Below are 12,097 nucleotides of genomic sequence, written 5' to 3' on the forward strand. Positions count from 1 at the left end.
TCCCAGGGCTGACTTAGAGGCACATGACCGCAGGGGCCCAGGTGGCAGAGATGAGGCTGTGCGTGGGCCTAACAGAAGGTACTCTGCTCACCAAGCCTGGCCTATCTACTGCCACTGGTGAATGTCCACCATGCCAGCAAAGTATAAACTCCATCTGAGCTTTCAATAGAGCACCATCTCTCAAGGAGAATACCAGATCCTTGGCATTTACCACTGTGTACCTCTTTCACCCTGAGACAGCAATTTATCCTCCCAGGTGCTGTCATCCTCTAAGTATCAGTTCACCTTTCCCACCAGCAGGGCTCTAGGTGGCACCCTTATACAAGGCCGTAAAGAGTTTTGATTCACAGTCGTGAACCCGTACAACATCATACCAAAAGACCCCCTTTGTACCAACGGAAATGCGGCCATGGTTAAGGGATGGGAAGTGTGGTTCCTAACATACTGCACCACCCAGGAGCTGCTGAGCTGACAGAGTGATCAAATAGCCCATTGAAGGTGCAGTCACAGCACAAGGGACACCATCCTTCAGGCTAGTATACTCATTAAATTAGTGACCACTGCATGGTGCTGTGTCCTCCAATAGGTAAATCCTTCAGGCTAGTATACTCATTAAATTAGTGACCACTGCATGGTGCTGTGTCCTCCAATAGGTAAATCCTTCAGGCTAGTATACTCATTAAATTAGTGACCACTGCATGGTGCTGTGTCCTCCAATAGGTAAATCCTTCAGGCTAGTATACTCATTAAATTAGTGACCACTGCATGGTGCTGTGTCCTCCAATAGGTAAATCCTTCAGGCTAGTATACTCATTAAATTAATGACCACTGCATGGTGCTGTGTCCTCCAATAGGTAAATCCTTCAGGCTAGTATACTCATTAAATTAGTGACCACTGCATGGTGCTGTGTCCTCCAATAGGTAAATCCTTCAGGCTAGTATACTCATTAAATTAATGACCACTGCATGGTGCTGTGTCCTCCAATAGGTAAATCCTTCAGGCTAGTATACTCATTAAATTAGTGACCACTGCATGGTGCTGTGTCCTCCAATAGGTAAAATACATAAGTCTGGGATTCTACAGGTAGAAGAAGTGGCCTCACATGCCAATATCCTGAGCTCTGTGGGCTTTAGAAGTCCTGGGTCCCAAAGGAGAAAAGCTACCACAGAGTAGGTCACCGAAATAATATCAAACATAAAATTGCAACTGGAAGCCAGAGATTTCAGGCTTTGCTCGCTAAAAGAACAAGTGAGAAGAATCATTTCCCTGCGGTGAGGGTGGGGAGGATAAAGGACCTGATCCTATTGTACATTGTTACCCACTTGGGCATCACTGATGCACACACCTGTCCAGTGTTGACAGTGAATGGACAGAGGCAGAAGCTATAGCCTGCTAAAGCCATGAGAACCAAAAATTTAGATTTCTTGAGGATGAAGTCCTCGGTACCTTACAAGATAAGATTCTTGGACCAACATGGGTTAGGGCCAAGGGTGAGGGGCGTTGAGGATGAGCAGGAGAGGAGGGGGAAGATGAGTCTCAGCTGCCGCCGTGTAAACAGTGACAGCCACAGAGGCTGTTAAGTTCAGAGCTTTGACTCATTAACCATCCTCTCATCACTTCCCCCCAGGAAAAGAGACCCAGCAGAATCTTGAAGGAGTAAATTATAGGAACCAAGTGAACCCCAACAGTGCATGGGCAGCTGTTTGGTAACACTGGGATCTCTTTTAGGTCCAAATGATTCAGGTTCCTAACTTCTGAGGAGGTTGCCATCTGGGAGATTTCAGATGTCAGTTCTCTCCAAGAACAGCCACCGGGAGCCTCCTGACCTGCTCAAGGTCATATCATTTCTTCCAAGGGCCGCCAACACCCCATGACTGGTCACTGCAATGAGATAAGGACATGACTCTGTCTCAACTCACAATACCTCCGGATGGCCATTCCAGTTGGGGGTCCTCAGTGCTGATGGAGGCCACCAGCTCCTCTCTGTCCAAGTCTGCTTCTGTCCCTTCCACACAGTTACGGACCCTACCATCATCCCTTAATTCCTGTATGCTCATCCACCTGGCAGAGCTGGCTTCCTGCCAAGCAGTGAGACTCCGTTACGACTACGTAAATATCGATCTTCATATCCATATTCAGGTTGTGAAGATTCGATGGATTCATGCTTATAAAGCAGCATAACCAGCCCTCAGCCAAAAAAAAAAAAAAAATTAATGAGCTGCTTTGTTTTGCTACCAAATACAACTAAACTAACACAGGAGTCATGTGGGCATTTTCTGTGCCAACCACACCTGTTCCAAAGGTAGAGGAGCAGAAACATCTCTCGTTATGCAAACAGGCTCCCCGGAGACCTCGTGCATAGATTTGCCTTTGAATAGACTTCAGTTTGCTCAACCAGCTCGAACTATTGAAACCAATTCTGCTGCTTAACCTTTCTTTAGTGTCCTGTCCTTCCTCACAAGGACTTTAGTATTTTTATTTATATTTGTACTCTAAAGTACATGATATGTTTCTCCATATGTGGAAAGTAATATATTTTTTTCAAAATGCAGTAATTTTTTTTACAAAGCCACGGGTGAGGCAAACATATGAACACAAAACGTGATATGAACTGGGTTTCTGATGTGACATTGAGGTGCTGATATTCAAAAGTAGAAAAGTGATGGTAATTCATTTTGGTTTATTACCTGATTATTTTCATAAAATAAATGAATGTTTCTGGATCTATTTAATGGCCAACTTGTTATTTGAGAAACTAGAAACACAAAGCAGGAACTACTTCATGATACATTTTAAATGCCGTGTGCTCAGTTTTGACTGCAGCCTCTCTGTAAAGCAATTTAGTTCATTTGGATGTCAGTCTTCTAAGAAATTTCCTGGGCACTTATGAAGGTCAGTTGGTGCCAAGGATCAGTATTTGGTATTTTCAGTCCAAACATTCCTAACCCCTCACCCCACTTCCGGTATAAGCTCAGACCAAGATTGAGGTCAACAATAGTTTGCAAAAATAGCAAGAGATATTAAATTTTCCACCTGATAGATGCAATTTAAAAAAATACAATAAATGGAGGAAATAGAGCATAGTCTGTTGCAGTAAAGCCACATGAAGTTCTTTAAATAAGCCAAGACGTTTTTTTCAGAAATTTAAACCCAATTTGAAAAAATAGAGTAAATATAAAACACCATCATAATATGGCTAATATGGGCTGTCAAACGAGAAGGCTTGGCTTTGAATGCCTGTCTGGTCTCTGCCCTGCTAACTCTGCTCTTGGTAAGTCTGTAGCTTCTGCAAGTCTCCCTAAAATGGTGCTAATACGTCCACAAACGAGCTCTATGCCCATGAGCAAGTCTTTGAAAGTTTCCTTATCTATAAGATCAGAAAATAGAATAATCTTTTAGTCCATAGTTTTAGAAATCCAATATTTATATTTTCTAACTTACAGGCTGGTTTAAAAATCAGATACATAATGAATGTAAAGTGATTTGTCACTGGTAAACACTATGCAAAGTTCAGTTATTGGTAAACGTGTAAACATTTTTCCCTGCAAATAAGCAGAAGGAAATATGGCAGTAGAAGCACAGTAATAATATCAAATAACTACCCTATGAGCTATCATCTATAGTGTTATTAAAAAACAACAATGCACGATAACATCAAATATTACCGCCATATAAGAAGCAAGAAGAAAAAAATTAGACAGTTCTTATTTACAGAGTCTTTGCTATAAGAATAGAGGGTGGTTGTTCGCACGAAGCCATGAAGCTGATTTCAGGATAGGAAGCGGACAGCTCAGGTAGACATTATTAATAAAAGAAAGAGAGAGGGAGAGTGAGAGAGAGAGAGAGAGAGAGAGAGAGAGAGAGGAAACCTGTAGCTGGAAAGAAAAGGTCACTTAAATGATATAAGCGGCAAAAATTTTTTTCAATAATTTCTATACTGAGAGTAAGCCTCATTTAAAAATTTTGAAATTCACTAGGCTCTCGGTCCTAGAAACTCACTAGGTTCTTTTTTCAATTTTTTCACCCAGTCATTTGCTATTTAATTAAGTAATCATTTAAAAATTTTACTTGTATGTCATTTTAAAAAATGTATCCTTATTGTTAAAAAGTATTACAGATGCCCCCCCCCCCCCAACTTTCCCCTCTTCTCTGCTCCTGCCTCTTCCTGTCCCTAATGTTGAAGGTCTTTTTTTCCCTTCCTTCAGTTTACACATATTTCTCAGAATTACCTATACAAGGTGGAATTTCTAATAAAAATCCCTAACTTCTCAGTAATTATTTAAAAACGGGTATAATTCCTTCCAGTTCTTTTCTTAATAGTTGATCTAAATCTTCAATTTATTTGCGAATATGCAACAAAACTGACTTACCTGAACAATTTTTTCTCCTCTAAAAGAGTGCAAATGAAAAAGTGTAAGAATTCATCTCAGAAACTTATAATTACTTAATACATTTAACTTCTTATACTTGTTTTCATCATTGCCAGTCACCACTCTCTTTTGATGTACTCTGTTTGCCTACTATTCTGATTTTCTCTGTAAAGAGAAAAGGAGAATTTATAAATTCAGATATAGATGTTATATATCGAAGTTACATATACATATATGTACATATATATGTCTGAAGATTAAATAGTGTCAACAACACATCATTAGACATTTTATATATATACACATACAGGGTGGGGCAAAAGTAGGTTTATAGTTGCTTGTATGAAAAATAATACAATAGTTAATAAATAATAATACAAGAATAAACTCTGTTTTGCATACTCACAACTGTGTATATTTTTATGTAAAATGCCCCATGATGACATGCTGGCCACCAGGGACCCGACAGACAGCGAGAGAGCAAAAGGACCAAGGCACAAGGCCACAGGAGGAAAGGGAGCCAGGGCTACATAGGCAGCAGGGATGGGTTAAAAACAAACAAAAAACCACCTAAGTGTTTGGACAATTTTATGACAGTAAATATTAAAATTTATATGAAAGTGATAAATTGTAGAAAAACTTAAAAGCAACATAGCATTTTAAAAGTAATCGAAGAAAAGGATAATTTAAAAAATTCTATATCAATGAAAATATTTACTAACTTGTTCGATAGCTTTTCACAAAGGAAAGATGAAGGCCAATCCATTCCAGATGGAAGAAAAACTTAAATTTTGATAATTTAGAGAAGAGTATCAGAGAATACATTTATAACTTGAAGAAAAGCAGTTCTTTTTTGTTAAATGGAAATAGTGCTACTTTATTACAATAGCATTTATTTCACACATGTATCTGTCTCCCCACCATTCCCATTTGACCGTTACTACTATGTCCGATCAACCTTCCATATGTACTTAAAACCAAGCAGAGGTGGCGTTCCATCTTTGAAAACGAAACAGGCATTTTGGACAACACATCTTGGTAATGGAACCTGGACAACATTTATCAGATATGGTTGGGAAAGTTCTCACTCTGCATTATAAAAAGGACTGCCAGGGATCAGCTGTGACAGAAATAAAATAAGATGAAAAATTTTAACAAACTGTTTAAACTATTTTCTATAAGACACTTCCTCCAGTGCCCGAAACGTTGAATCACCTCCGGGTCAGTCATCCGGAAGCAGTTCTTCACATAATTGATGAATTTGGCTTCCACTTTGGGAAGAGAGCCACCCTCTTCTATACTTGCTTGTATTTTTGCTTTAATGACTTCTATAGAACTAGGTCCTTTTGGTGTTTTAGGAATTTTTTCCTGTTTTTTGAAGTATTCTTGACCTTTAGATCTTGGTGTTGATGGTCTTGAGTCTCTTCCATTCTGGTTTGATTTTTGTGCATTTTTTCCTGGAGTATCTCGTAGAGATTCTTTTCCTGGAGCTTTTTCTTCAGCTTCCTCATCCTCAAAATCAACATCATCATCTTCATCATCATCATCGTTGTCCTCATCATCCTCATCATCTTCATTAGCAGCAAATTTTGCTTTTTTCTGTGGAAACTTGCTACCAAAAGACCAGAGGTGGTTATTTCAAAGCCACTAAGGGGACTGTGGGCTGTACAGACCTTTCCCGAGTTGCTGATGTTCCTGTAATGGGCCTGCCTCATGATTCATTGCCTCTGCTTCATCCTTGCACCAGCCCCTACACTGACCATTGGTAAAATAACTGCTGCTCATTTTTATCATTATCCACCTTAAGGTGATCATCTTTGTTGGACTTTAGTTCACAACCAAAAAGATAGTTCTGGGGCCTCGGAGGGCTCACACCCATGGCCACCGAATCTCCAGGGGGTGGTAGCACACACTTATGACAGAGAAGGTGGACAGAGACATAGATGACTTCTGTTCGGTGGAAAAGACGCACCAGATGGAATTGTACCAGGGCAGAAAAGGATTTCTTAAAATACACATAGCCACTGAAAAATGTGTGAACAAAAAAGTAATCATTAAGTTATTATAAAAGTAAGAACTTCTGTTTATAAGCTTCACAAGCTCAGAGAAAATATGTGCTATCTAGGTAGTAAAAGGGAATTCATATCCAATATATTTAATGAATTCATCAAAATATAAAGAGATAACAACTAAAAAAATGGAAAAATGAAAAGAAAACTTATAAGATAAAAATGTCCAATAAGCTTAGAAAACACGCACAACCTTATTAAAACCATAACAGCATTCGCTGAAACAACCATTTTATCCTGGTTAGTTGAGTTCCTGATTCATTCACTGCTATATCACAGACTAAATTAACAAAAAATGGACCAAATCTTTGTGGTGAAAAGCATACGGACTTATTAAACGACTTTTAAACATCTAAATGAATGGAGAGGGAAGGGCTCCGCGATGGGGCCCATGCATAGCACAGAGTGCTGGCAAGCACAGTGATACCTTTCTAGCAGGAACGTAAATTGCTGTTACTGCCACACTTTTCATTTGCCTTTGTATCCCCTCTCTTCTTTTCTCCATCCTTCTCTGAATTCCTGACCTCTGGCTCTCATGGGTTTGATGAATGGGAGAACCAGCAGATCAGAAGGTGTGAGGGCAGCTGAATGAGTTTTTACTTCCCTGGCTCCCTTCCTGACAGGTGTCAACTTTGGGTGAGGAGCACTGTGGCTATTCTTTTGTCTCTCTACTTAGGGCCGCGATGCCGTCGGGTCGCTCTCTCCTGCAGCGAGTGTGGTCAGCTAGTGTGGTCAGCGAGTGTGGTCAGCGAGTGTGGTCAGCGAGTGTGTCAGCCCAGCCCTTCTGTTCCATCTTCCGCAGGGTGAGGGGCAGCTCTCAGAGTCCAGCTGGAGGCCTTGCCCTCCTTTCTCCTCGGCCTACAACTTTTAAAATATTCATATACTTAGTTAATATTATCAAGTTAGTATTTATTATATTCTTTTCAATTAGCCTTGTTTAACTGTAACATCTGTTTCTTGCTGCTACTTTAACATGACTGTTTTCAAAAATAGTCGTATTGAAGCCCTGACCGACTTGGCTCAGTGGTTAGAGCATCCATCTGTGGACCAAAAGGATTTGGGTTTGATTCCCAGTCAAAGGCACATATCTGAGTTGCAGGCTCAACCCTCAGCCCTGGATGGGTCATGAAGGAGGCAGCCAGTAGATGTGTCTCTCTCACATCGATGTTTCTCTCTCTCTCTCTCTCTCTCTCTCTCTCTCTCTCCCTCACTTCCTTCTACTCTATCTAAAAATCTATGGGAAAATATCCTCGGGTGAAGATTATCAATAACAACAACAACAACAACAAAACCCACCACCACCAACAACAACAACAAAAAACTACTTGGCATTATTGAGGAAAAATGAAGATGTTAATTCCCAGAGGCTTCACAATTCATTCCTGGGTATCATCTGGTTACACTGATGCCATGAATCGGCTACGGTGTGCTGAGATCACCCCCACTTCAGGCCGCAGGGGAAGGGCAGGGCCCAGGGCAGCCAGAGCCCGCGGCTACGTCACCTCGTCCTGTGAGCAGATCCAGCTTCATTCCAGTCTGGCACATGAATACCTGTGCTTTATTATAAGGAGAACCCTTTCCCTGGAGAATCTCTTGCATGTGGCAGTAGAGACTGGTATGAGAATGTTCCCACATCATTCTCTGTAACAGCAACACATTTCAAACAACCCAAATGGATGTCTATCAACAGAGTAAATGCATTACTTAATAATCATGCAGTCTGATGCTGTACAGTAGTAAGAATGAGTGATGCAGGGACAGGATGAATTCACAGCGCACTACGTAGCGCAAAGGGCAGCATTTCTCAGTCATTCTGAGCACAAAAGCTTTGAAAAATATACAGTGATTCTACAGTTACACAACTCAAACATATGTAAAACTGATCAATAGTTTGTTAAAATATACATCAAGTGGGTAACTAATAAAACAAAGAACCAGTGGGCACCCAGTGCAGGGTGCAGACACCGGGTGCCTCTAGGTGACTGCAGGGTAGACCTGGCAGAGGCTCAGGGGCTGCAGGCTGTCCTAATGCTCATTTGTCAAGCTGGGCGGTGGGTGGATGGGTGTCCATTTCATTCCCTAGCAGGCTCAACATTTACATGGGGAAGTCTCTTATTTAGCTCATGGTGCATCTTATTATACGGCACATACATGTTTTGAATATAAAAGGCTATTGAGCTCTGCATGGGTGCCACCTTTGAGGTATTCAATTTCTGTGGTGCGAAATAAAAATAATAAGGCAGATACTTTTTATAGATACTTTGTTTTGGAGCAGAAATAACCCTAAAGGTATACAAAATTCTAGACAAAAATCAAGCACTAAAATCACACACTGATTCATATTTTACCCTTTGCACTTTCTAGTACCATTCAACTGTAATTGGCATAATTGATGAACAGTCTGGTAGGGGAGGCCGTAGCAGCAGCAAGAGGAAATGGTTTCGTGTACTCCCCACAGCTTTGAATGCTCCATAAAAGTACTGCGTGCAGAGAGGAGAGGGGAGGATGAATGACCCTGGCCTTACCTAATGTTTGCTCTTGATTGCTTTGTAAAAATTATGCCCTTGAGAAAGGCTTAAAGTAGTCATAAAATTGTAATCATTCCCAAGGAATTCTAGAAGTAAAACATAGCTTTGGCCCATGTGGCTCAGTAGGTTGGAGTGTCATCCCATGCATGGAAAGTTCTCGGGTTCGAATCCTGGCCAGGGCACATACCCAGGTTGCAGGTTCAATCCCCGGTTGGGGTGCATATGGGAGTCAACTGATTGATGTTTCTCTCTCACATTGGTGTTTCTCTTTCTCTATCCTTCTCACTTTCTCTCTCTCTCAAATCAATAAAAACATACCCTCGGGCAAGGATTCAAAAAAGAAATAAATTTAAAAAAACATAACCCATTCAAGAAGCATAATTAAATTAGTGGTAACTATAGCTATATCAGTACTGGAAGTGACTTCCAAAGACCAGTGAAAAGAAGTCCTGTTTAGAAGAATGTTTTTCTAATTCAAAATATTACCAGCATAGGTTTCTTGTTTCTCCATCGGGGACAACAACTTGCTTCACTTGAGGTGAGGAAGTGAATCTCACTAATGCCCCCTCTTGGAGATGGGGACATGGGAACATGGAGACATGGAGACGCAGAGAGCAAAGGGCAGCAGGTGCACCTGCTGTATCTTGAGAAACAGAACTATTTATCTTAACTCTTCAACTTCAATTGATAATATATTTTCTGAGCTAAAATTGAATCGTTTTTCCCTCCCCACATTCTATGAAGCTAAAATTTAAAGAACCCATTATTATCAAAGAATATCATTGTTATTAATGCTCCTTTCTTTACAAAAATAATTATTCCCCTTAGGCTATTCTTTCATCTTGTGTTCAGACTGTGCCTCTTCCTAGTCGGGTGACTTTTGACAACCTATTTAACCTTCAATTTGTTATCGGACAAAAAAATAACTGTCTAATTTATGAGAATTTTATGGTACCAAAGAACAGGAAATCATTTGATCTTTCTCAAATACAACCTGTGATCAGATTGAGAAGGGAGATATTATAAAGATACACATCTCATGTAATTCAATGAATATTTAAAAGTACTCAGACAACTTAAGTGTCTGTAGATTGATAAATGGATAAAGAAAAAAAAAATATATATATATAATCTCCAGGCTTAAAAAAAAATAAAGAAATACTGTCATTTGCACCAATGTGGATAGATTTTGAGAATATTAGGCTAAGTAAAATAAGTAAGACAAAGAAATACTACATGGTATCACTTATACATGGAATCTTGAAAAAGAAGTTGAAATCATAGAAACAACAGAAAAGGAACTGCTGGTGGAGGGGAATAAGGAAAGAATGGTAAAAGGTACGAACTTTGACTTACAAGATGAATAAGGCCTGATGATAATATTAACATGGTGCCTGTAATTGATGACTCATTTTATAGCTGAAATTTTCTAAGAAAGTACATCTTAAATATTCCACCTTAAGAAAAAATGGTAATGGATGTATTAACTCAATGGAAAAAATCCTTTAACACCATGTACGTATTTCAAATTATCACAATGCATATTTTAAATATCTTTCAGTTATATTTATCAAATTATACCACAATCACTTTTTTAAAAAAGTAAATAAATAAAATGAAATACTCAGAATTCTAAGAAAGCAGGTGTCTCCTGGGATATCAACACTAAGAGTTAATAAATCTTAATTCTGAGTACTCTACCTTGTGTGCAACTCATCTTATTTCTCTTTTTGAAAAAATTGTTTTCTTTCAATTATAGTTTAGATTCAATATTATTTTGCATTCGTTTTAGGAGTACAGCATAGTGGTTAGACAATCATAAACTTTACAAAGCTCCCCCCACCCCCCGTGATATTTTCAGTACCGACCTGGCACTATACATGGTTATTACAATATTATTGACTATATAATGTCCCCATGACTATTTCTAATTATCCATCTGCAATTCTCAGTCCCTCTACCCATTTTACCCAGCCCCCTCCCTCCTGGCTGCCATCAGTCTGTTCCCTGTATCTATGAGTCTGTCTCTGTATTGTTTATTCATTTATATTATTCTTTAAATCCCACATATAAGTAAAATCATATGGTATTTGTCTTCCTCTGACTTACTTCTCTCAGCATAATATCCTCTAGGTCCATCCATGCTGTCACAAATGGTAAGATTTTGTTCTTTTCTGGGCACTGATTCTAAGGACTGAGTCTCTCTGAGACCCAATTCCAAATTCTTAGGAGGAAAGTCTGATCGGTTCAGCTCGATCATAAGAACCTGGAGCATGCCTGGCCAGTGTGACTCAGTGCACTGAGCGTCAGCCCATGGACTGAGGTCCCGGCTGATTTCCCAGTCAGGGCACTTGCCTGGGTTGCAGGTTCAATCCCCAGAAGGGGGCGTGCAGGAGGCAGGCGACTGATGTTTCTTTCTCACATCCATGTTTCTGTCTTTCTCTCCCTTCCTCTCTCTCTCTCTAAAAAAAAAAAAAAAAAAAAAAAAAAAATCAATAAAAACACATTAAAAAACAAACAAACAAATAGCAGCATGGGGTCTTCTATACCTACTTGACCTTTGGATGTTTAAACCTAAAAGTTGGAGGAAGGTTATCAGCAGCACCGTAGGGGATAACTCATGGGCTTGGAAACCCTAAGTAGGATTTTGGGTCAGTACTAAATAGTATAGCTCATAAAATCTCTCTCTCTCTCTCTCTCTCTCTCTTGTTAATATTCACTTAGTGAATTGTTCAGTTTAATCAATAGACGTTTATTGCTTTCTGCATTCAGCAGAAGGAAATGGAGTGAGAAGTGTTCTTGAAGTCCCAAATCATATGTTAGCCACTTACCTGGTGTCTTGATATTGGGCTCAGCCATGGAAAGGTGACATTGTCACCGTCTGACCTCCTAATGCTCAGTAAGCACAAAGCTTGCTCATGTAACGGTATAATATAGTGTTTTCTTAAAATGTTAAGCGATATTCAAGGTTGGGAGTTACTATTACTCATAACAGATGCTATGAAAAATATAGACTGTGTTCTTTAAAATGAAAAAGTGAAAATCTCTGACTTTAGGAAGTCTTGAAGTTGGGGTAGAAACTAGGTGTTCAGTCCTTCTGCCTCGTGTTTTCCTACTAAACTATGTTTC

General features: G+C 39.6%; 1 protein-coding gene across 1 annotated transcript; it reads right to left on the minus strand.

Moving 5' to 3' along the window:
- Window positions 1-5,487: 5,487 nt before the first annotated feature.
- On the minus strand, window positions 5,488-6,250 carry LOC118623016 (nucleophosmin-like). Its single transcript, XM_036250593.1, has 2 exons — window positions 6,132-6,250; window positions 5,488-5,983 (listed from the first exon to the last, which is right to left on the minus strand). Exons 1-2 carry the CDS (start codon window positions 6,248-6,250, stop codon window positions 5,488-5,490), a joined length of 615 nt encoding a protein of 204 aa, XP_036106486.1.
- Between the last annotated feature and the right edge of the window lie 5,847 nt (window positions 6,251-12,097).

This window comes from Molossus molossus, unplaced genomic scaffold, assembly GCF_014108415.1.
Source record: "Molossus molossus isolate mMolMol1 unplaced genomic scaffold, mMolMol1.p scaffold_m16_p_9, whole genome shotgun sequence".
Taxonomy (NCBI): Eukaryota; Metazoa; Chordata; class Mammalia; order Chiroptera; family Molossidae; genus Molossus; species Molossus molossus.

What these genes read in the sequence shown, in the direction of transcription:
- LOC118623016 (XM_036250593.1), bottom strand. Translation starts at nt 6,250, where the DNA reads ATGGGTGTGAGCCCTCCGAGGCCCCAGAACTATCTTTTTGGTTGTGAA. An exon ending in CAGCAGTTATTTTACCAATG is followed by an intron (nt 5,984 to 6,131) that starts GTCAGTGTAGGG and finishes GTCTTTTGGTAG; the next exon opens with CAAGTTTCCACAGAAAAAAG.